This window comes from Pteropus alecto, unplaced genomic scaffold (genome assembly GCF_000325575.1).
Source record: "Pteropus alecto unplaced genomic scaffold, ASM32557v1 scaffold38, whole genome shotgun sequence".
NCBI classification, from domain to species: Eukaryota; Metazoa; Chordata; class Mammalia; order Chiroptera; family Pteropodidae; genus Pteropus; species Pteropus alecto.
This window is the reverse complement of record NW_006442512.1, coordinates 1,184,077-1,208,722: the sequence shown is the minus strand read 5'-3', so window position 1 is coordinate 1,208,722 and position 24,646 is coordinate 1,184,077. Positions and strand designations below refer to the sequence as shown.

General features: G+C 42.7%; 2 protein-coding genes and 1 pseudogene across 4 annotated transcripts in view; 1 reads left to right on the top strand and 2 right to left on the bottom strand.

Moving 5' to 3' along the window:
• The window catches only part of MAN2C1 (mannosidase alpha class 2C member 1), a 13,477-nt gene extending 5,237 nt beyond the window's left edge, over positions 1-8,240 (bottom strand). The window contains 10 exon segments of the mRNA XM_006922603.3: positions 1-113; positions 243-335; positions 702-812; positions 1,000-1,106; positions 2,257-2,446; positions 2,748-2,925; positions 3,972-4,042; positions 5,180-5,303; positions 5,737-5,862; positions 6,130-8,240. Of these exon segments, the coding sequence (XP_006922665.2) occupies positions 1-113; positions 243-335; positions 702-812; positions 1,000-1,106; positions 2,257-2,446; positions 2,748-2,925; positions 3,972-4,042; positions 5,180-5,303; positions 5,737-5,862; positions 6,130-6,236 (1,220 nt within the window). The 5' untranslated portion in view covers positions 6,237-8,240.
• Positions 8,241-8,255: 15 nt separating this feature from the next.
• SIN3A (SIN3 transcription regulator family member A) overlaps positions 8,256-24,646 on the bottom strand; it is a 55,200-nt gene continuing 38,809 nt past the window's right edge. For all 3 annotated transcript variants that reach the window (XM_015597702.2, XM_006922601.3, XM_015597701.2), the window contains exons 16-21: positions 23,822-23,991; positions 20,206-20,379; positions 16,200-16,292; positions 15,337-15,431; positions 11,727-11,934; positions 8,256-9,544 (exon numbers count right to left, since the gene is read on the bottom strand). In XM_015597702.2, coding sequence (XP_015453188.1) covers positions 9,314-9,544; positions 11,727-11,934; positions 15,337-15,431; positions 16,200-16,292; positions 20,206-20,379; positions 23,822-23,991 — 971 coding nt within the window. In that variant the 3' untranslated portion in view covers positions 8,256-9,313. The remainder of the gene's footprint in view (positions 9,545-11,726; positions 11,935-15,336; positions 15,432-16,199; positions 16,293-20,205; positions 20,380-23,821; positions 23,992-24,646) is intronic.
• Positions 21,716-21,831, top strand: LOC112471729 (annotated as a pseudogene).

The window sequence follows — 24,646 nt, the reverse complement described above, 5'->3', positions numbered from 1 at the left end:
AAAGAGTTCACCAAATTCCAGCTCAGTTTTTGGGTCAGGAAGTGCGTGATGCCACAGCTGCGCATGATCTGGGGGAGCTGTGCTGAGTAGCCAAATGTATCTGGCAGCCAGAACTATAGGAAAAGGGCTTTTGGGGCACAGGAACCGGAGCTCTTGGTGGAGCAGCCCCAGTCTCAGCCCCTGATCACTCAAGGTCAAGCTCTAGCCCTATCTGTCCGCAAGCACAGCAGCTCCTAGCCTACCTGGGAGCACATCTTCCCAAACTCCTGCAGGAAGAAGTTCTGGCCCTGCAGGAACTGCCTCACCATGGCCTCTCCACTGGGAAGGTTCCCATCCTGGCAGTGAGGGAAGAGGGAGACAGCCAAGGTCAGTTCCAGATGGGGAACAGGCAACAGCTCAGGCCAATCGCGCCCCATCAGGAGAAGCCAGGGCTCTGACCCAGGGGTTACAGCCATCACCCAGGAAGTGTCCACCTTCAGATATCAGGTCCAACTGTCTATCTGCCAGAGGAAGCTGGGTCATGCAGACAGCCCATCACAGTACTTGAGACCCTCCTCCCCCTTGGAGTTCCAGGACTTGGAATTCCAGGGACTAATAAGTGCTGCCACAGAAGGGTGTAAAGAGCCTGCAGAAAGTCACAAAGCCAAGGAAGGAAGCCCATGACAGTGGCCTGGGGCTGAGGATGTGCAGACTGTGCTTACCATCTCCACCCAGGTGCCCCCCACAGGCACAAACTGGCCACGGCAGGCGAACTCCTGGAGCCGGGCATGAAGGCCAGGATAGTGGTTCTTCACCCACTGAAGTTGCTGTGCCTGTGAGGCAGATGGGGCAGGAGCTGCACCAGGAGTGACAAGGACCCCACCCAAGGTTGAATATCTAGGGCCCAGTGGCCAGCTGAGGGTGGGGAAGAGCGCTGCCCCCCAGGCCAGGAAAGCCCTCAGAACCTTGCTCTTGGACCTATGGGGCTCCTGGTACCCCCAATATGGCTGTCTCTCTGACCTGGGAGCAGGCAAAGATGAACTCAGGGTTCCGCTCCATGAGCTGCACAGCTGTAACCCAGCTCCGGGCACATTTCCGCACGGTCTCCTTGAAGGGCCAGAGCCAGGCTAGGCGGGGAGAGGCATGGAGGGTGAATGAAGAATGGAAAGGCCTCCAACCCCACACAGATCTCCAGCTTCAACCCTGTCCCTCTATATGCCAACTAGGCCCAGCCTGGGCCTCTGGGGTCATCCCAGCCCTCCTCTCATCCCAGGCCTCTTTCCTTTTGCAGCCCAGTGGCATCCCTCCTGAACTGTCACTTCAAACCACTCCTGTAAGGTGGGAGTAGGGGTTGCGGAAAGGAGGCCACCAGGTCAATTTTACAGGTCAGGAAATGGAGGCCCTATGCACTGGAATAGCCTCTCCCTGACGTTTAGGCACCCCAGAGAGGATCCTATAAGCAGCAGGGGTTAACCCTTTCCCTAACACATACTGATGGATATTCCAGGACAGAGGACACAGCTTCCCAAGATGGAGCTTGCCTGGTCAGCCTGCATGAAGTACTACAACTTCTCCTGACCGCTAGGCCTCAGTTCCTTCCTTATGAACCCAGAGACCCCACCTGCCACCCCACACCTTGCCTTGCCATAGCAGAGAAAGCCTTTGCTCTGTGGTCCAGAAACTTTAGTTGTATCAGATTCAATACCTTGGGGAGCTTGTTAAAAATGTGGATTTCCCATAAGCCTCACACACTGCAAACTCATTAGGTTCAAAACTGAACCCTTGATCCTCCCCAGGAAACCTTCTCCAGCGCTTGAGCCCCCATCTCAATTACTTCCACATCACTCCTCTCTGACTTGGGCACCTTGTCGAACTCTTACTAATTCTCACTCAGTTCAGTCACTTCCTCCCTAACGCCTCTCTTGAATACCCCCAACCCAACTACGTTAAGTGCCTCTTCTGGGCTCTCCAGGCCCCCATACTTCCCTCCATGATGGCAGCAAATGTGTCTGCATATTTTGTGATCATCAGTCTCTATAATCCTATCCCCCAGTATTTAGCATGGGGTCACATGAGGCATCAGATTTTGATAAAAGAATAAAGCCACACCTAGCAAATCCCACAGTCCAGTCCCCTTGCCCCATTTTACAGGTGGAGAAAAGTGAGGCCCAAGAGGGGTGAGAATGTGCTGAGGATCACACACGGCTTCCAGGGCACAGCCAGAGCTTCAGGGGCACTCCTGCCTCCCCCAGCCAACCCGACCAGCTGCCCCGCTACCTGTATCAATGTGGCAGTGCCCCATGGCATGGATAGTATGTTGGCTTTCACCTCCACGTTGGCCAAAGAACCTGGAGGCCAGATCCTGGGCCATCGGAAAGGTCTCAGGCTGGGCAGGGTCACACACGTTCACCATCTGGTTGGCTGTATACAGGGCCTGGAAGCTGCGCTGGTTGTCCTCCCCGAGGCCCTGCAGCAGGGTTCTGCCCCTTAATCCCCATCTCTAGCAAGCAGAGTCTCCAGAACTAGGCCCTGGCTGATCTCCCAGGGGTTCTCAGCAGAGCTCTTCCCTACCTCCAGCTGTTTGCCCCTGCTGGTACCCCTGCTCAGTACTGTCTTGCCCCCCACCTTTACAGAGAAATCCTCTCAACACTTGGGCAGGCAGAAACACTCTCCCTACTCTGGATTCCCAGACTTCCAATTATCTGACCCAAGAAACAACCTGCCTGGAGTTCTAGTGAGTGAACAGGTGGGGTGGGGGTGTCAAGTACCTTGGCTATGCCCAGCAGTAGCTCCAGATCCACCAAGAGCTTGTAGACATCCCGGTGGAAGGTGGCCAACTCGGCCCGGCTCACCTGGAACATCTTCTCTGGGTCAGGGGCTGCGATCATGGTGCCCTTCCCGGCCCCTAGGAGCCCATTGCAGGCTACTTCCACATAGAGGGTCAGGCTACAAATGTGGGGAGGCGGCCTCAGGCCAAGGGATTGGCAGAGACCTCTGGGGGTTTGGGGGAGGAGGACCAAGGAGGCATCTACATTCACTTCCAGGATCCACCACTCAAAGGTTCTCATAGTACATCAGGTGTGTGCGCGCAAGGGGGCCATAGTAGAAGTAGCAGCCTGAACCCACATTGTGATGGTGAGCTCTGCCACAGTCTGTGAGAATAAGCAGCCCAGTCTGGAACTGTAAATTGTGCTGCTGTCTTTACAAAGCACTGCCTTGGTCTCGGAACACTATTTGCATATTAAAAACATGTTTGTATCTCCCAGAACAAAGACTCATCAGCCAAAATGGGGCAGGTCATTCTTTGGAGCAGCATAGTGGGCTGCGGTGCTGTTCTACTCAGTCTTCAGAGAGCAAACACAACTTCCTTAGGAAGCCCTCCCTGACACTCTTCTCACCCCTCTCCTAAATCTGGAACAGAGTTCTCGCATTGAGCTCCCAGTGTTTTTTCTCAGAGTCCTCATCAGTTTTATAATTATATATATATGAGTCCCCTTGCTGCAGAGGACTACCTTACTCACCATCACAGTTCCAGTGTCTGGAGGCATCAGGCATACAGTGTTCAATAAATATTATAACATATGATCATAATGTTTAAGAAATAATTTTTAATGGTGTCATAAAATGCCCATGTTATAATATGGAAAGAAAAATCAGGATACAAAATATCAAAGAAATACAGCCTCAACTAGTAAAAATTGCCTAGAATTCCTGAGATGAATGCTGAGATGAGAATAATGGTTATCTCTAGGTGGTAGATAATGGGAGGTATTTACTTCTTTGTGCTTTTCTGTTTACTACAAGAAGGCAAACATTATTTATATAGCCAGAAAAGAAGATCCTGCTTTTAAAAAAACAAATTTTGAGATTTGAAGATGGTTATGCTGGAGGTAGATGCATTTCCAAGATCATTCTGGGCCTCAGCTCCTCCTCACCCACTGTTGTCCCTGCACCCACAGCCCTAGTCAATAAGGGCACAGGGACTCACTCACCTCCGGGGGTCTCCTGCCTCTAGCCTGTCAGTCAGGACATAGCTGGTCTTCTTCCCCTCTTTGGTCAAACCCTGGTGGGAGTGGAGGAAAAGAGACCAGGCCTGAGGTTTTTTAACAGTTCAGGTGAAGTATAAGCTGAGGGAGGCCAGGCCCCTCCACCCAGTCCCCAGCTCTTGTTTCTTTCTTCCAGGCAAGGCGAAGATTGATAAACTGGGGACAGCTGGTACCAGGTGCTCCAACCCCTATAGCAACCAGCACTATGACCGCCAAATGGCATCAGCAAAAAAGCCCCTAGCCTTATGGGAAGGGTCTTGGGCAGTCGTCAAGAGACCTAAGTGTGGCTTCTGGTGGCCTCTGTACTCCTTGATGAGTATCAGAAACGAAACTCTATGAAGTCAGGGACAGGTTTGCTTCATTCCTTGCTATATCCACAGTGCTTAGCATAAGGCCTGGTCCAGAGAGGGCATTTAGGAGACAACTGCTGAGCCAATGGAGAGGTGGGGGAGGGAGGGTGGGAGGGAACAGACGGCTTTGGTATCTTTCCATATAGGTAGGACAACAGTCCTACTTTGAGACTGAGAATCTAATTGGAATGGAAGCTGTGTGAACTGAGCAAGTGAACTAACCTCTACATATCTCAGTTTCTTAATCTGTGAACGGCACAAAGTCCCACCACACAGGATTATAAAGATTAAACCTGATATGGTTGGATGAATAAATGAGATATTTAATAGTGGTTATATCTGGGGAATTGGGATAGGGTAGTAGGGAGAGATCCATTATTTCAGAAAAAAGGACTTAATTTTTACCTTATACTATCTAAAACTGTGAAAGTTTCCCCCCATAAGTATATATTACAGAATGTAATAAAAACTAGTTCATTAAAAACCTAAAATAAAAAGTGATGTGGTCGGCAAAGCCAGATGGATTTGCTGTACTTATATTGTACTTGATTAGTAACTACTTTCAGCCCAGAATAAGAAGGTGGCCAATCAGTGGCAGGTTTGGTTTAATACTAATTATGGCCACTCATAAGCCATCCATTTAACTTCCCAGTATGAGAGGGACCCATTGCAAAGGGGCCCAAGCAGCAACCTCCTCAGTCCTAAAATACGGATACCACCCTGCAGGCAGAGCCACTCAGCTGTGGCTTCTCCAGACATCAGAGCTGATATGTGGCCATGCCTGTCCCTAGGGTAAGAACTTACCTGGACTGGTTCCCCATCTCGCCACACCAGACCTTCTCCATCACTTTCCCAGCGAAGGTGAACTTCATGACCCACCCATGCCTCCGGGATGGTCAGCTCCACCCGGAACCAACAGGTCCACCATCTGCAAGAGAGCCACTGAGATGGAGCCCTGCCCTTTTGAAATAGTACTTCCTTGAATTAAGGGTCAGTAGGGGCTTGAGACTTTCCATAAGCATCTGTATCACAAGGTATACAGATTCGATCAACAAGAAAGGAGCCATGGGGTGTCCAGTAAGGTGAGGAAAAGAGGCAGAGGAGTCAAGGGTCTGTGATCTGTCCTCCAATGCCCTTCTTAAGGGGTGTCCGGCGACTGGGAGAAAGGGGAAAATGAATCTTTCCATGAAATCTGAGGGACCAGGGAACTGTTCCCAGCAGAGGGTGCTGCTCTGCCTCAAATGGCTATCTAGTGCAGAGGGCCAACAATGTAGGTATGGCCCTTAGAGATGAGCCAGCCAGGAGTGAGGGATCCCTTTGGTCCGCTGGCCCCGCCCACCCTCTGGGCGTTCGTTACCCACGTGGGTCCGAAGCTGTCGCCGACCTGCGCGGGGCGGAAGTCCTGCTGTACTGCCTCCTGGTAGGGAAGCCTTTCGGGTGTCAGGAAGCTGGAAAGCGCGGCCACCGGACAGCTTTCCCCGAAGAGCCTGGGCGGGAGGGACCAGTGAGCACGCACTCGAGGCCAGCTTTCCGGCTGTGGACTCACTGTTGGGTGGGACGCGCGATCCCTTGATCGACCTCCGAGATGACTGCCCCATAGCACAGCCTCCCTGCCTCCTCCCCTCGGTCCCTGCCATGTCCGCGGCGGGCGGACACTTTGTCCCTCAGCTTGGGTGGCGGCAGCTTGGGTTTCCCCCTGGCAAGGAAGGCTGAGGCGCGTGGACGCGCCGGCCGGAGCCCTGAGGGGGCCACACCTGCCGCGGAGATTACAGTCAGTAAAGTAGAGCGGCGACACGAATTTCTCCACCCGTTCTAGCGTAGTGCGCCAGTTCTTCAGGACCGGCGCCGCTGCCATCGCCATCGCCGCGCGCCCAGTCTTCTCCCCGGAAGACCTCGGGTGCTACCGGTGTGGCCCCGCGTGCTGCCCGTGAGTCCCCGCAGCCTGGAAACAAAGGTTCCGGCAACCGAAGGCGCCTTCCAGCCGCTGTTCTCGCAACACCGCGGCTCTCGGAAGCTCGGCGGTTCTGAACTTTGAACCGGGCGCTGAGAGCTGAAAGCGGCACTTCCGGGGCTCTCCTCTACTTCGTCCAGGCCGGTGGGCCACCACTGGGCAAATCCATAAATAAAATAAGTTTAACGCTTAGGTTCTCCGAAATTCGGGGACAGACAGGAGATCATTAGGCACTACAGACACAATCACCCAGCCTCGGCAGCAGCAAGTAGGTATCCCCTGGCCCTCCAGTCCCAATCCAACTTCTGGCTGGTTCTATCTCGAAAATCTGTCTGCTTAACGTGGAAAGAGCCGGGGAATGGACATTGTGTTAAATAAAGGCGGCTCTCACCCCAGTAACCTCTGCTTCCTCTACTACCCATTTTATGTATATGGCTGTCGGTCATCACCAGAAATTCTGGAAAGATTTTGAGAGGGCATGTTACAGCCATAGCATTGAAGATCCTAATATAATACTGTATTTCACCACACAGGACTGAAGAGAAGCCATTATAGAGACACCTCCAATTTCATTTTCATGTTATCCTATTAAGCCATTGGCAGCTTTTTTCCTCCTCCTAGGATTGCCAGGGAGTCTGTTTATAAAATCATTAGTAAGAAAAATATATACACAGCATTAACCCTGATATTTTAATGGAAATACCAACCAAGTCAAATTTACATTTCAAATACAAATCACACAGAAAGGTGACTGAGTACAGGTTACCAAACATGAATTAGACCAGAGAACTTGCTATAATACAGGCTGGGTTCAGAGCTTAGAGCTCAGATGTCAGGAGGGAAAAAATGCTGCTTGTGAAAACCCTGGCTATAGGTGAAGCTCTCCCTCCACTCCCTGCCCCTTTTGGTTGCACTGGTGGGTTGGGATTTTCTCCTGAACTAGCCCTGAAACCCTATCCTGACCTGCAAGCAGGTAGGTGCTCTGGACATAACCCTGTGCAGAGACAGCAACAGTTGGGGCCCCAACAGTTCTCCTGCTATAATTCCAAGTCAACATGATCTTTCTTGAGCAGAAGGGAATAGGTGAGTTATTGCTGGGGAAACCTGAAGCTCTTACCCCCCAATCAGTATCACTCTATCCCAAAGTCAGGCACTGCCTCAACTTTAAATCTCCCACAAGGCTCTTTTGCCATTCTACATTTCTGGGTTCAGCATCCCTTCTGTCTCCCCCTGCCTCCCCCAAACAAAAAAGTCTAAAATCAGAAGTCTACCATGTATTTTGAAAAGTCCAGAAGCCAAAAATTTGTGGGCTTTTAGTAGTGGTGGTGGTAGTGATTTTTTAATTAAAAAGCAACAAAACCACACAAAACACTGTTACTTAAAACTATGACTAGCGTGATGGTTGCTGGAAGAAAATCCACCGGAAGTCCAGGCTGACTACATACAAAAATCCTAATCACTCATATTTGTCTGCCAGTTTAAATTTGTTATTAAAAAATATATATATTCCATTTGCAGTTGCTAATGAAATGTACCAAGTCTTCTCTCTCCCAACCCCATTTATGCCACATGCCTTATACACATTTCTTTCAAATACTGGTTTGGTATTTAAGTTGTTCACCTCCATTTCCAATAAGGATAAGTAAAAATATAGAGAAATACGAACTATATAGCTGGACAACTTACCCAAATATAAAATATTTCCAAACAGTTGAAATACGAGGGGAAAAAAACATGTACTAAAAGAATCAAGTATTCTATTCTGAAAATTTTAAATGTTTTGACTTGAAACAAGTGCAAGTGACTGCTATTTAAAGCAAAATCCTGTTTTATACCGTGGATAAGGAATTGAGCCCAAATCCTTGCTTCATAATAGTTCTTAGCTGAGGACAAGGGACTTGGGTTGCGAGTTTATTCCTTGTTTTTTTCTAAAAAAAAAACAAGTTTTTTTTTTTAAAAAAAAAAAAAAAAAAAAAAAAAAAAAAGTTGGGGTAAGGGGGAAGACAAGTTTTACACAAAAGTACTACAACGGTAACTCCCTTTGGTAAAAAGTGTAATAAATGTCTTGTACATCTGTTCATAGGTACTAAATCTGAAGCCACATAGAACTATGGTACACAAGAAGCTAGAGCAGTTATGCTAGCACATCAAAGCATATCTTTTAATAAAAAATTGACAGTATGTACATTATTTACAAAAAAGGAAAAACCAAGTTAAAATCGTGTGTGTGTGAAAGAGAGAGAGAAGCTGGTGGATGGCACTAGGGTAGACTAATAAAGAAGCAGGTACAAAACAGTTCCACTGGAGCTAAAAAGGACGACTGATTTGAACTTGTTGAGGCTGAAAACCAGAGGAGAGAGTAAAGGGAAGGCAGCAAGGGATTCGTCAGGAATCAAATCCACAAGGTGATCAATCCCAAAGCCAAACTGCAGGTCCCAGATAAAATCTAATGGCTGATCTAGATGTGCTCGAGTGGCCAGGAAAAAAAAATCAAATCCAGTTTTTTTTTTCCCTTTTGTGGGGAGAGGAGAAGAGCAGTGACCATCAGAGTTACAACCCATCTTGAGTGTTGAGTCCTTCCCCAGTCGTTTGTCAATGCACACCCATCTAGTCAAGGTGTGAACAGCACCTGGTTTCCTTATCGAAGGTCAGGTCCCAGGAAATTCCAGTCCTAGCTCTGCTGGTGTGTGCAAGCAAGCTGAGTGTCTCTGTGCTTGCATGGATTTCCTTCCCCTCCGGACAGGATAATATCCAAAACCCCTTGAGGAAAGTTCCAGCTCTGGCTTTATAAGGTACCCATGTTTCTTCCTTGTAGCCCACTTGGTGCCAGGTTGCACCGGCCACACACACATCAGGTGGCCATGTCCCAGAGAGGCCCAGTGAGGCTTGAAAGGCATCTTCCTCATTTCTTCAGTGTGTGTGAGGACACGTGAACCCCACCCCACCCCACACACACCTCCCTCAAGTTGTCTGCTCTGGCCTTACAGTTATGGGGCTTTGAACACTGTGCCGTATTTGACACGGTACTTGTTAATGCTCACAAAGTGCAGGGTCTCTGTGTCACAGGTGGTGGTACAGGGCACCAGGCCCTCCAGCCCCTCACCCATGAGCCACTTGCTGGTCTCTGCTGCCATTTCACGGGGCACATGCTCCTTGGTCCATTTATCTACCCAGGCCTGGAACCTCTGATGTAGCCTCTTGCTTACACGCTCATGGGACTGCAAAACAAGAAAAAAACCAAAACAAAAAAACCCCCATGAACTAGGACCAAAACGAAAACTCTTCGAATACAAAGTCAAATTTTCTCCTAAAGTAGCAATGGAAGGATGGGGGCTCAAGTCTCTGATGATACTACTGGTTAAAAGGCGGGGGGTGGGGGTGGGGTGGGGAGAATAGGAGTCTCTGTTTAAAGAGAATTAAAAATGTTAAGAACATAGAGCATGTAAGGAGTCGAAACCCATTAAGCCCCCAAAGAAATGCCAAGCACAGAGTCTGGGCAGAACTAGTTCAGTGCTTCTCAATTTTAGCATTCGTACCACCTGGTATACTTGATAAAAATACAGATTTCCTTATTTTCATCAATCTACATTTTAAAATCAGCAACCTGGCTGATTCTAATGTACCCCAAGTGAGATATAAGTTGTGACTGTTGCTTATTAATCCATTTCTTTGAAAGATGGCACAAAGCAGAAGGCTTAAACCCCATTCTCCCTTCACAGTATTACCCCCACCCCACCCAGCAGAGTGCCAGGCACAGCAGATCTTCAGTGGAGGTTTATGTTCCTACCTATGCATCCTATAAACATTTATATGTGCAAGGCAGAGTAGGGGATAAGGATGAATTAGAGGTTGCCAGCTCTCCAAATAATTTGAATCAGACATACAGACAACACACAGCATCAAGAGAGAAGTACATTAAACTGCTCACCCAACATCTCCCACTTGAATGTTTTATTGTCCTTTCCAACTTATCCAGTTCAAAACGGAGTGCTTGATCTGCCCCTCAAACCTTGTAACTCTTCCCTATTAACATATGTATGCCTAACCTTCCCATTTACTCAAGCAAAACAAACAAATCCAAACCACAAAAACCACTAGGCATCATCCTTGATGTTCTCTTCTCCTGTGTCAAATATTGATCTGATCATTACCACATCTTGACAACTGTATTTTCAAATTATATCTCCAGTCTTTCTAATTCTCACAATTCCACTGCCACTCTTCTGCTAGCCTGGGTTACCATCACATCTCATTTGGACAAGAGCAGTCTACTGAGTGGTTCCTGCCTCTCCAGCTTTGTGCCTGCACTCAGTCCCATTCTCTTCACCAAGCCATCTTTGTCAACGATGTCCTAATGTACCTCAAATAAAATCCAAACCATGGCCCATGAGACTAAATGATGTGGCCTCTGCCCAGCCCTCTAACTTCATGCATCCCACCTTCCTTATGGCTCAAACCACAGTGATGGTTTCATACCAAGTCCTTTTTCCAGTCTTGCACTTGCTTGTTTCCTTTGCCTAGAAAGTCCCAACCCTCAACTCTTCACCAGGCTGGAACTCTGTCATTGTTTAGGCCTTAAGCATCACCTCCTTAGATCTCCCCAACAAAAGCTGGGCCTACACACCAGTTACCCTTGATTACTTCACCTAGTTTCTTTCCTTGGTAGAGAGTATCACACTGCTTTATATGCTGTACTTCATGGTTGTAGTCCAGGGCCTGGCACAACACCTGGTTCATAAGCACATCAGGAAGCTTTCACAATTGAGACAGTGTATGAAAACAGGCTTCATATAAGCCAACGCCACTTGATAATAAATGCAGAGTAGCTTCACTGAAAGGTACCACCTGCTGAATTGTGCCCTCTACATCCAATTCCTCTGTTCAAGTTCTCACTCTTAGTATCTTTGAATGTGACCTTATTTGGAAATAAGGTTGTTGTAGATATAATTAGTTAAGGTGAGATCATACTGTAGTAGGGTGAACCCATAATGTAGTATGACTGGCATCTTTAAAAGGGGGAAATCTGGACACAGACACACGGGGAGAACTCCATGTGAAGATGAAGGCAGAGATCTTCTAGCCAAGGAATGCCAAAGACTGCCAGCAAACAACCAGAGCCTAGGAGAGGCATGCAATAGATTCTCCCTGATAGCCCTCAGAAGGTTTGAACCCACTTTGCCAACACTTCAATCCTAGACTTCTATCTTCCAAAACACTGAGACAATAAATTTCTGTTTAAGTCACACAGTCCGTGGCACATTATTATGGTTTCTGCAACAACTTAATATACCCGCTTACTCAGCAATTCTCAAATCCAAAGTGGCAGTTTTCAAAAAGGAAGAGAAAACACCAGAAGCCTCTGGGGTAGGCTGGTCCTGGTTGGAGGAGGGAGGTTCTCACCTGATGAGCCCGGAGCAGGGCGGTCCTCCGATACATGTAGTCCTCAGACTTGATCACATATACCATCTTGTATGAGTTCAGCTTGAACCTACACTCCAGCTTATCCAGGCTATCCACATTCTCCATGTTCTTCTTGCTGTTTCCTTCCTTCCCTTCCTTTTCCTGCTGTTCTCGACCACGCTGACACTTCCGGATTCGCCGCAGGTTTCTACAAAGCAGAAAGCCCTGTAGGATAAGAGCTCATCCAGACAGACTCTCCCCCAAAGTTTTCCTTATTATATGCCTTCACAGCACTTGCCATAATTTTAGCTGCATACATATAAAAAGTGTCTAATGGTATTATTCTAAAAAAACTTTTTCAACTGCATAGACACATCGAATAAAAAATAGAAATCTTCAACCATCCTCTACCCCCAATTCTTCAAATTCCACTTGCCTTGGCAAAGGTGGCTGGCCATTGTTAGCAGTTTTGATTTAAAACCTCTAGGCCTGCCAAAATTAAAATATGTAATCACTCGTTATAGTTCTGCTTTTGTTTTTTTAAGACTAACCAGATCACACTATAAATATTCTATTATCCTCAACTTTTCACTGAATTTCATTAAGACTTTTTCATTTCAATTCACATAGATTTGTCTCATTCCCTTAACGGCTGCAGAGGAATGTACCTAAATTTAACCATCCCTTTACAGAAATCAACCAGAGTTCCTCATCTGAACAAGAACACAGAAAATGATTTAAATGCTTATTTTTTCAATTATTCCAAAAAATTATACATAACTAATGCTATTCTACATATATAAGAAAGAAAATCATTCCCATCAATGGATGCCTTTGGGTATTTAGAGTTTAATTATCTCCAATAATAAGCAGAGAAGAAAGGTTGTTAACTATACAATTATATTGTTTCCAATACTTTGCTATCAAAACCACTGCTTCAGTGAGTATCTTTGTATACACGTATTTCTTTAAGACAGCACTTCTTTGGTCCAAGGACCATTGGCAGTTTCAAGACCCTTTTCAGGAGGTCTGTGAGATCAAAACTACTTTCATAATAACACTAAATCATTACCTGCCCCCCCGCCAACTGCGCTAACATTTGCACTGCAGTGCAAAAGTAATGGTGAATAAAAATGCTGGTGGTGGCACCAAACTGTCTTTAGAAGTCTTTGTATTCTTCTCTGGCCATGCACTGGCAATTAACAAGAAAGCTGGTTTCACAAAAGACTGTTCTTGATGAAGCAAAAATATTTTAAAATTAAATCCCAGCCCCTTAGTTCACATTGTTATAATATGCTATGTGGTAAAATGGGAACTACACAGGAAACACTGTCGTGTACTGAAGTACAATGGAATCCTTGAAGAAAAGCACTTCACCACTGCTTGAGTTGCAAATGGATCACCAACTTTACCTGAAAGAACAACTGACTAGCCAGCCTGGGGTATTTGATCCATTTTTTCTCAAAAAAGAACAAGAGAGCGTGGCACTTTAAGGAAAACAACTGCACATATTTATTACCAAAATAAGATTTAAGCTCACAAGTAAAACTTTTAGTTTTGGTAAATGAGTACTTGCCACCATGAGCAAAGAGCTTCTCACTATTTAAAGATGTATTTGATGAGGTTGATGGTGATGTTAATAAATGGATGTTGTAAAATGAAAATGTGTAAACACCTGATAGGTCTGCATAACTTAGTAAATTAATATTTTCTGAATAACCAACTACATGAAGTTGCATGAAAGAAAGATTTATTCAAAGTACAAGATAAACCAAAGGATTTTGATATAACTGTATGAAAAGCTCATAGGTATTTTCACTGATACTGCCACTAATCTTTAAGAAACTACCACTTGAAGAGTTTTATTATCATATCAAATAATATCCACAAGTATCTAAAAGGATATGAAAATAATTCTTTTTCTAGCTACACATTTGAGTAAGGCCAGATTTTCTTCACATTTTTCAACCAAACAACACAGCGCAATAAATTGAACATAGAAGCAGATAGGAGAATCCAGCTGTTCTTCTATTAAGCAATGCCATGTAATGCAATGCCATTCTTCACCAATTTTTGTTTTGAAATAGCTTTCATTAATATATTATTTATGATAACATATAATGGGTTTAGTATTGTTACTTTTAAAATGAATTCATAAACATTTTAAACATTTCTCAGTTTTAATTTCTAATGTGGTAAATATTACTAGATATAATCCATATAAGCAAAAGCTTTTAGAGGTACTCAATCTCTAAGACCAAAGGGGTCTCAAGGCCAAAAAAGACTGAGAACTTTAGCTATAAGGCAGATGACTAGAAACCAAACTTCTACGGTAAAGGTCCCATACATTAATGGCCCTGACCCCAGAATAATTATATCAATTTATATCTTTCCCCACATAATATGAAAGTGCCTCCCTTCCCTGCACCGTCTACAACACAGATTATGAATATTTTAAAAACTTTGCCGATCTGGTGAGAAACACATGATATATGTTTACTGTACTGTTTCAAAAGCATAGAGATTAAGTCTGTTTTGTTGCGCAGCCTTGCACAGAGCAGCTGCTCGACATCTGCTCAATGAATCAAGGAATAGAAGAATCTGGCAAAACCTGGTGGCAGAAGGATCTGCTCACACTCTTTTCATGTTCTGATTAGGACTAAGTCTAACAAAACTGGGGTAATACCTTTCTGGAAATGTAAGGCATACGATTTTAATTCCAAACTTTTGGGAAGGAAGAAAGCCACTCTACTATAGCAAAACCAATTTTCTATTCCTGAAATGCTTTTTCAACCTCAGAGAACCAGCATTACAATCTACCCATATATGGGGGTGGGGGAAATTGAAAAGATCCTCTGAAGAGAGTTAATGGAGCAGGCCTAAGACTGCTATCCTTTGGAAGGCCTGCTTACAAGGCTGTCCCTTGGCTGGGTTCTGGGATCTTGGATTTTGGGAGTTTCTACCATTCCCTAAATGGTAAGTGGCTCACTGTATGTAAACTATTTGAACAAAATTTATGATTTATGCTGAAAAAATGTGCTTTTCTTCTGGAAGTCTTGAATTTTGGTACATACTAAGGTAGAGGGTACCTATATGACTAGCACCTAATAAAAAACCCTGGCACTGAAACGTTATAAAACTCTGCTCCAATGGAACAGATGAAGAAGATAGTCAAAAGCTTAAGAGGTAAGTGAAAGAGTCTCTAATGAACTTCTCTGGTGAACAGCATTTCAAATGTATTGTCATCATGTATTGCTAGAGGAATTAAGAATGTCCTGTGTGACGAGGACTCCTAGAAGCTTGTGCCTGGTTTCCTCTGACTTTGCCATAGGTGCCTTTTCCCCTTGCTGATTTAGCTTTCTATCCTTCCACTCATTCCCATCCAACATAAGGGAAGTTACTGTTGATTCTTTAAAACTCACTTTCCTGATGCTTTGGCGTGAGATCCAGGTTAAGCTCCTGGTGTAACAGTGACACAAACCTTGACTGGTGTCCTCAGCAGACAGAACAATGATCAGAGTAAGTGAAAACCAAGAATGTGAGTCATTCAGCTCTCCATTTCTTAACCATGCGCAAGTATATACTGCTGATCTGGACTTGGTTCACTTACCTTGGAAGAAATACTGGTTTCCGTGCCAGATGCTCACGAAGCTCAGGAGAGGTAGTATCAGAATTCATATATCGTTCCACATAGTCTGACCAGCGCTAGGATTATAAACACAAAATAGGGGTGGGAAGAGAGCACAAAAACTGAATTCCATCCTCATCAGGCAGTCTAGCAAATTCTGTGACTAATATGTCTGAAATCTCTAAAATTTCAAGATAAAAAAATCTCTTTCCATAATGACATGCTTGTAACTTGGTATCGAAACAGTTTAAAAATTGTTAGACAGCAAACCTCAGAGTTTCTCTGAGATACTTAAGTTACCAGAAGTCATGCATGTATATAAACTGGCTCACTGACAAGTTTTCTTTCCCCAGAGCATTTGTTAAAGAATAAAATGAGTCACAAATGTTTGAAAATCAGTATCTCTCCCATTAAAATCTGGATTTCTGGCATCTTTTAAAAAAATTTAAAGATTTGGCAACCGTGAGCCAATATTCCTACAAAATAACCACCTCTCTTCCATATCATCCCAACTTTATACATGTGGCTTGCATCTCTCATTACCAGTTACACCCAGCTAGGATAATCAATTCACCCTGTCTACTCTGTGGGATTGTGAACTCTTGGCTTCATTCATCTCAATAAAAAGTAAACATGACATAAAGAGCCAAGATGATATCGGGCAGATGGCACCTTCTATTCAGGCAGAAGATATGGCTGGAATGACCTGTACTTTAAGCGTCAGGTCCAGACCCTTAAACAGGCCTAAGGCTGGTGGTCTTGGCCTTCTAGAAGACAGTCCATGGGCAGACCCCGAGGACATGACAGCTCTCTCAGCCCAGTTTATGCATTATACTTGTCCATACCTCTGCTTCTACAGGGTCGTCCGAGTTCTCCTCTTCTGTGTCCAAAAGTTCAATGGTCAGCTGAACCTGGCCTTGGCTCTGAATGAACATAAGCTGCAAATAAGAAACCTGAGTGTAAACAAAAGACCACCTCCAAAGCTATAACCTAGCTTCTCAAAGGTTGGGAGTTGGGGAGGCAACGACATTATAAAACTCTGCTCCAATGGAACAGATGAAGAAGATAGTCAAAAGCTTAAGAGGTAAGTGATAAAGGCAAAAGTTTAATCTTGCTATCAGCAAAACATGTTAGAGCAAAAAGCATCATTTTATGTTTCATACTTCTTAAATTAGCTAAAACAATAATCAATGTCAGTGAGAGTGCTTTAAAAGTAGTTTGTTCATTAGAAAGAAATATAGCAAAGCCAGAACCGTAAAATGTCAATGCCCTTTCACTTGATAATTCCATTTCTAGGATTTAATACAAAGATGTAAGCAAGTTTACAATATTTTTCTTTAAAAAAAAAAAAAAAAAAAAAAAAGGAATCTTCTCAGACCAAAGTGAAGTGGAAAACATCAACAGAGAGCAGCAACCACATTTCCACTGTAATAAAGACTACCCAAGGTGTCACGCCATGAGGTATGGAACACACAACGTCGACATATTAAGAAGTGATCTGCTGTAATGTATTGGTCACAAGAGCTATCAAATAGTGATGGCACATGGATCTCCTCTTTCAGAACCCTGGGATTCTCAATGCCCTTATTCTAAGTGCTTGCTACAGACAAGATCGGTACTCGAATGACAAAAAAGAAAGAGAAGAGCTTAGAAAGAAAACTGAGAATCATTTATTTCAACCTCCTTGGTTTACACAGGGGAAAACCGAAAATTCATAGAGTTCTGATTTCTCAATGGCACATAGCTAGAGAAAGGGCACCAGAAGCCAGTTATCGTTCTCAGTGTTCTTCTGGAGAAGCTTTAAAAATTCCTATCTGCTAGTAAAATTCAAAATACGACAAGAATGTAATACACACAAATGCAAACATAGTTACTTCCCAAATAGATTTGAAAAGAAGTGCCCATAGAAGTTTGCTAAAATTCCCCTGCCTAGGATAACCTAGAGTGTCTAGATTATTCCTATTGCTCTAAGGAAATCACCCTTCAAAGTGATATTGAGTAGACAGTCTACTCTGTCCATACCTAAACCCAAACTCGGTTTTACCCCAACAGGCGCCTACACCTGTCACCTGTCTTGTTAAGCCGTTTACCATGTGTTCACCAAATTCTTTCACTTCGATAACTACTCTCCAAGTCCTGACTAGATTCATTAGTAGACTGCCAATATCCATCACCCAAATTTGGTAATTGCCTACAGTAGTAAACAACCCTCTGGTTCCTCCACTCCTCCTTATTCAGTGCTATACCAAACTGACCTTCCTAAAATCTCAAATCCAGTGGATATTTAGTCCCTAATAATGCCTCGCTGCTCACCAACCACTAAAAAATTCAAACCATTTACTATCATTTGCCCCCCCCGCTTCTACACACCTTCCCCACCAATATCTTGTACTTCATTCACTCAACCCATAGTTACTGAATGTCCATTATTTATCAGGCAGGAGCATGCTCAGAAGAGAATATGGTTTCTTGTTTGGAGAAGCTCAATTTAGTAAAAGAAACAGGAATATAAACAGCTATATTTATATTACATTTAAGTAACTACGAAGGTACTATTTCAGTGAGTTGAGAAAGAACTGACTTCACTAGAGAGAGACACTCAGCTAGGCACTAAAGGATATAGAGGAAGATAAATCAATTTCTGAGAGATTATGAAAAAGTATTTTAATAAGTATATGAAAAGTACCACCCCCTCAAAAAACAGGAGAAATATATGAATAAACAATACAAATACGGGAAAAAGGGGAACAGCGTAAGACAGAGAAATGCAAATTTAAATAACATTAATTTTCTAACCATCTAACTGGCAAAAATAAAGAAGTCTGGTAATATCAAGTGACTAAGGATGAAGAAATAAATGCTCTTATCAAAGTGTACACTGGTACAGCCTAACATTTTGGAGTGAAATGGCAATACCCATCAAAATTAAAAATTCAAAATATGCATACCCTTTGACCAAGTAATTTCACTTGTCTCTACCCTAGAGAAATACTAACATATGTGCATAAGGACAAGAAAATGCTGTTCAATGTAGCACTACCTGAGGTAGTAAAAAATGGAAATAGTTTAAATGTTCACCTATAGGGGAATGATTTTTTAAAAAATATGATACATTCATATTATTAAGTATGACACGGCAGTTGAAAAAAAATGAGCCAGATCTATACAAACCTAAATAGAGCAATTCTAAGACATATTAAGTGAAAAAAGATATAGCATACGCAGTCTATTATTAGTTCTACATACACATACATATGTATGTAAACGCACAGAAAAGGGTCTGAATGGACATAAAGAGAACTAAACATACCTCATTTTTAAAAAGGAGTGTAGAATGTGCACAGGAAAAATAAACGGAGAGGAGGCTAGAGCTGGAGAGGTGGCAGGGGATTTGAAGGGATGCTTATGTTTAGCTTAGTGCTAATACTATTAAATTTTATTCTCTATGTAAACATTTTGATGAAGAGGATCACTGTGGTGACACTATTTTCCTAGTTACTAAGCAATTGTTCCTGCTATTCCCTCTGCCACTCTGACAACTATTCTTATCTATGAGTAAGTCTATCCATTTCTTCAGACCCTATCCACACAATTTAATACACTGTTAATTCATTGTGGGCAGGGATGGTAATTGTTTACCACTGAAACTAAATGCACAGTAAATTCATAATAAACACTTATAGATTTAAAACCCTGAAAAGCTTAGGAAACCTCTTCAGTAGTGAGAAAGTCCTCAGGTAGCAGAACATCAGATCTGAGGACTGAACTAAAAAAACTCATTTCCAGTTCTTTGATTCTAAATTAAGCAAAAATTAAAGGTGATGGATTAGAAACTAAAGAAATGGCTAAAAGTAGAAGCAGACAACTAAGTGAATAATTTGGGGTCACATCATTAAAGTACATGGAACATACCCAACAAGGTCGAACTTTCACTTAGCTTTATTTTAGCTCTCTCTGCTTGGCCAATTACAAACTTTATTCTGGGCCACCTGAACCTGCCCTTCTTGTGTCAATACATACAGGATTTGTTTAACTATACACATTTACTACATAGCTGCAATCATAATACACATACTTGTGTATCCTTTTATTTATTTCAATATTTTTATAATTTATAATTAACTTCTAAGGGCTGCAGAATATGCCACTTGGTATTCACACAGTAGACTACCATTAACTACTCCTAAATGGATTGGACATCTTGGTTTTTCTAATGATATGCTTTTCTCATTAGCTATTACAATGGTGGAAAACTGGAAACAATCCAGATATTAAACAAGAGAGGCGTAATTCTCTACAAAATTAGGTATCAAATAGTCACAAAAAGATAAAGACTCAGAAGTGTTGCTAATTGAGCAAAATAAGTTACAGAACATGTGCCTAGTATTAATTATCTCTTTCAAAATATATGCAAGCATAGAAAAATCTGCAAATATCATCAGTGATTGCTTCTGGGAAGAACTGTAGGTAATTTTTCTTTTCTCTGTATTTCCTATCTTTTCTACAATGATCAAGGATTACATTTAATAAACATTTTTAAATAATGTACTTACAAAGCACTATCACATAAAAAATATTTGAAGAAATAAAGCAAAATACAAAATGGCAAAAATCATATATAACAACTAATGTTTTTAAAAGCAAGGAAGTAACAGGCTGTCATGGGGAGACTTTACTTCCACTTTTCCATGTTCTTGTATTTCCTCCAATGAGCTCACAGAACTCAAAGGTGTTCCAGGAGTGGAATCACTGGGTCAAAGCACCCTGGTACTGCTTTGACTTCCGGTGAATACATTTGCAACAACTTAAACTTGTCACCAGAACAGTCCCTGGCAAATGAGTAACTCTCACCTTAAAGCAGTTCTCATCTGACATGAGCTGCTCGGCCTTTCGCTGATATGCTGACTCTAGGAGACTCCTCGAAGTCTGCGTGTTCAGCTGGCCTCCAGTGGCCCCATTATTGTTTTCTGCCAGGTAAAGGTCAGTCACCTGTACACAGATCTCATCACTCACAATGTGCTGCAGCTGGAATCAAGCAAAAGCAAGTCATTAGTGAACCAAGAAACCACTTCTCTCTGTCACACAATCAACCTTTTCTTGATAGTTCCAGTCAATAAGCTCAAAAGAGGCTTTTCTAGGTTGGTAATTTTTAAAAATCACTCAAAACCACTATTTTATTTTCTGGGAGAAAAACTAAGCCAAAATCTTCAATTGCTTTAAAAGCAAAACCATAGGCAACTCAGGTTAATATTCTAAAGGAACTTAAAAAGATTTTTTTTTTACATTAAAGAAAATTTCCATGGCTTCCTATTTATACGGCACTTCTTTACTATTTACAATTTGCTTTCACACATTTTCTCATTTGATCCACACAACTACTCTGGGAAAAGACTGGAGAGGGGTGTTGTGTTATATGAGACAAACTTACATGTTAAATGAGAAAACTCACTGTGTGCCAAAGTGAGGAGAGGGGCCTTAGAGTGGGATCCATGTCTATATTCACAGCCCTAGTACAAAGTCTGAAACTCATTAGGCATTCAAGAAAGTGTTGCTGAAGTAATTGCCCAGGGGTACTCAGGTGAAGGAACAGAATTAGGACTAACATTCAAGCTTCCTGACCCCTAGGCCAATGTTCTAACATACCACCTATTTTCCTACAACTGATATAAAGTACAGTACTTAAATTGTATGCAATGTTAATTAACTCATTTTCAGTACAGGTCAATCACGACTGACTACTGGTAACTTTTACGACTATCTTATCAAACTGATGACTAGATAGTTAAATTAGAATTCCCACTACCATGGATCATGACAATATTTCTATTGTGAAATAAAAATTCCCACAAATGAAACTACCCATCATAATGCCAGTGTAAAAAAATAGGCACAAGAAACAAGCAAAAAGTTCACTGTAATATCAATGTCTATTTTACTTTAAAATTCTCATAACCACTAAGCCATTCTATTTTTAGAAGATATGTTCTTTCTGAAGTGATAGTAATTATGAAAATTACTTACTTTTAATGTTTAAAAAGTCTTAAATGACAAGTATGTGTATTTGTAGATAAATGGACACAATGCAAGGTCGGGGTGAGTGATCTGATGGTACTAAGAAGGCAGCAACTGGAGGTGGTTAAATAAATTATAACTAGTCTAGACCATGGATTCTATTAGACCATTAAATAATGCTTGTAGCTTGCTAAGGTAGAGAAAAGCTTATGATACAGTGTTTCAAAGAGAAAAAAAAGTAGTGTAAAGAAAGTATATCCGGGATGTGGTTCCATAGTGTAGCAGTCAGCACATCTGCTTTACATGCAGAAGTTCCTGGGTTTGCGCCCCAGTGGAGCCATGGTCCATGGTCTACAGCCATGCCGCCCTGAACAAGCCTGATGTCTGATCTCGGAATCTAAACAGGGTTGGGCCTGGTTAGTACTTGGATGGGAGACCACCTAGGAAGACCAGGTGCTGTAGGCATAAATAATATATATATATATATATATTTTTTAAAAAAAGTATATCCAAAGCATGGTTTCTACCATGCAGATATTTGTGCTTTGTACCTTCTTACTGAAATAGACCAGGCCACTGACTCACTACCCATACCTTCTTCTTGGACAACTAGCCCCTTCTAGAGTCTTTGGAAAGGGGAGCACTGTAACCCAGGGACAACTACGCAACTCCATCCCCAAGCTAGGCTGGTCAGATTCTTGCTCCTGCTAATTTGAAATGACACAATGAGTGTGTCTGGTAGACAGGAGAGAATCTGGATGGAAAGATCAGCTGATGTTGGAGCCAGAGGCACTGCCATGGCAAGCCAAAGTCTTGGGAGGCTGGAAAAGCCTTGAGTATGTGCCAGATGTCTGTCTGTATAGAGAAGTATGAAAATGGAGCAGATGTCCAGAAGGAAGGCATGCAAGCAAGGAAAAAAAAATGTCCCAGGTCCAATCCCTATGAGATCAGGCCATATTTTGGGTTCTGAACTAGATCTGTGAGATCGCCTATTATATTTTTAAGATAAATCCCTCTTAAACTATTCTGGAAATGGTTAAGATAAATGTACGGCTTGACCTTAAATTATATGTTCTACCTCTAGTCAGCAATGAACTCTTGGAAAACACCAACTGAGATGAGGCGGAAGAGAAGAGATATGCCTCCAATTGAGGGGTTAAGATGAGAATCATGAACATACGTTTTAAAAAATACTGAATTTGGTTTTCTGGATAAAACTTGTTTCCTTAGAAAAATGACTGGACATTACTATTATTGACTAAAATCATAACCAGCTGCTTCTAGTAAATGATTATATCTATTGTTTCAAAAACAAACCTCAGTTTATAAAAAGTTACTTTTATTGAATTTATAAAGTTGTTGTGTGGGCAGTATGAAAGATTTTACTTCTAGCTGTAGCAGCAGCAAACCTGTAATCAGAAATTAAGCAGACAGCAACTTTCAGGGGATGTTAATAGGAATTAGTCTCTCAAAAATTATGACCCCAGCTAATTGTATTCATACGATGATTTCTGTTAGTCACCACACAGATCCCTCAACAAAAGGCCTAATAAACCCTTCAACTTTCAGGGAAAACACTGCCTGACAACCTATATGAAAATGCCAAAATTCAGTTATGTGATGTGTTCTTCCTTGACTGAGTAGGTCCTGTGAAAAGGATACAGAGCCATGCATCCTTTCAAATTTAAGACAAAAGCATGGGTTCTCTGAAAAGGATTCAATATTTACCCAAGAGAGCACTGAGTAACAAGCTTTTCTTTCCAGTGTAGACTCCAGAATTAGATTTTTTTTTTTCTAACAAGTTTTCACTTTAAAGATAGTGCATCAACAACAGACTCCCTTTGGGAGTTCAGAACTCAAGGCAAAGAAGTGGAAACTTATTTACTGCATGCTGTTTACTATAAAATTATCATTGCTGTAGAGAACAACAGATTCACAAACTCCCAGGGTGCCACAGGAGTAAACCACAAAACCAAACACAAACCTAACTCAGAGGGAACCTCAGATACTGAGGTGGGCAGTAAAAAAGAAGGTATATAAAACCTCCTATAAAAAGCTCTTCAAATATTAAATGAGGAAAATACACAGAATTATCAACACCAACTAAAGACAAAATGTTACCCGCTGATACCTCGCCCCTGACAGATGAGAGAAGAGCTAGGCCATTAGGGCAGAGAGAGAGAGCGGGGTCAGAACCAATGCTGACTCTAGAGGTGGGCAGTAAGAAAAGAGTAAAATATCAGGTCTGAGGTAGGAACATCCAACTGTGAGGGCACACTAAGCAAAGCAGAGGAGTCAACCATGTGGCTGAAATACTGCCACTTTGTTAACAGGAGAAATCTGACATCACATTAACTCCCCACTCTCCAGTCATTCATAAACATTGGTATAAACCTTCTCTTGCCTGGTCCATCTTTAGGGAAGAACATCTTCCCTGACCAACCCTAGCCCTCACCTGTCTGACAATGCTCTGGATTAGTTTGTCCATGGTGAAGGCAATGTAGGCATGAATGGTGAACATCTCTCGTAGAGAATCTTCGTACTGTGATGAATCTATGTTGCCATCCAGCAGGCTCCGCACCATATCCAGGAAAGCTGGGTAATAATCTTCTACGTCAACATCCACTGTGGGAGAGATGGGACAGGTGAGGCTTTACCCTGCTAGGAAAAGATCAGGAGAGCGGGCAGGGCAAGTCCCACAATTGCTCTAGGCCTAGGTACTCAAAACATATCCATGCAATCTGCTGCAGACACACAAAATCTGACAGGTGGCTATAATCACCAGCGCTGTCTATCAAAGGAGAATGACTCTGCAATTTACCAGCAGCTTCCACTATTCTGACCATGCCAGAAAGACATTTGACAGGTCTGCTGGGCTCTGCATGATAAGAAAATAAAACATCCCAGGGAAAAAGTTTCTTCAAAGAGTTGCTGGCTCCTCTGCTGAGAGAGGAACTTGCTCTTCTGGACTGCATAGAGCATTCCTTACATGAGTCACTTATTCACAAAGCTATTTCGATAAAGCATGGAGTGCAGATGAGGAAGAGGCAGACAAGAGTCACACTCTAGCACTGGGAAATCTTTTGGGAACAGAAAAACAGGCATGCAAATTAAATATTCTATGAATAATGAAGTCACCTGCATTTGTCAGTGCTTTTGTTTAAAAATGGATTCCAACTTGTACTCCATAAACTGCATGAAGTGATTTGTACTTGCTGCACATAAATCACTTCTGCCACCAGCTAGAATCTTATCAGTTGATATGGAGATGTTGGCAATT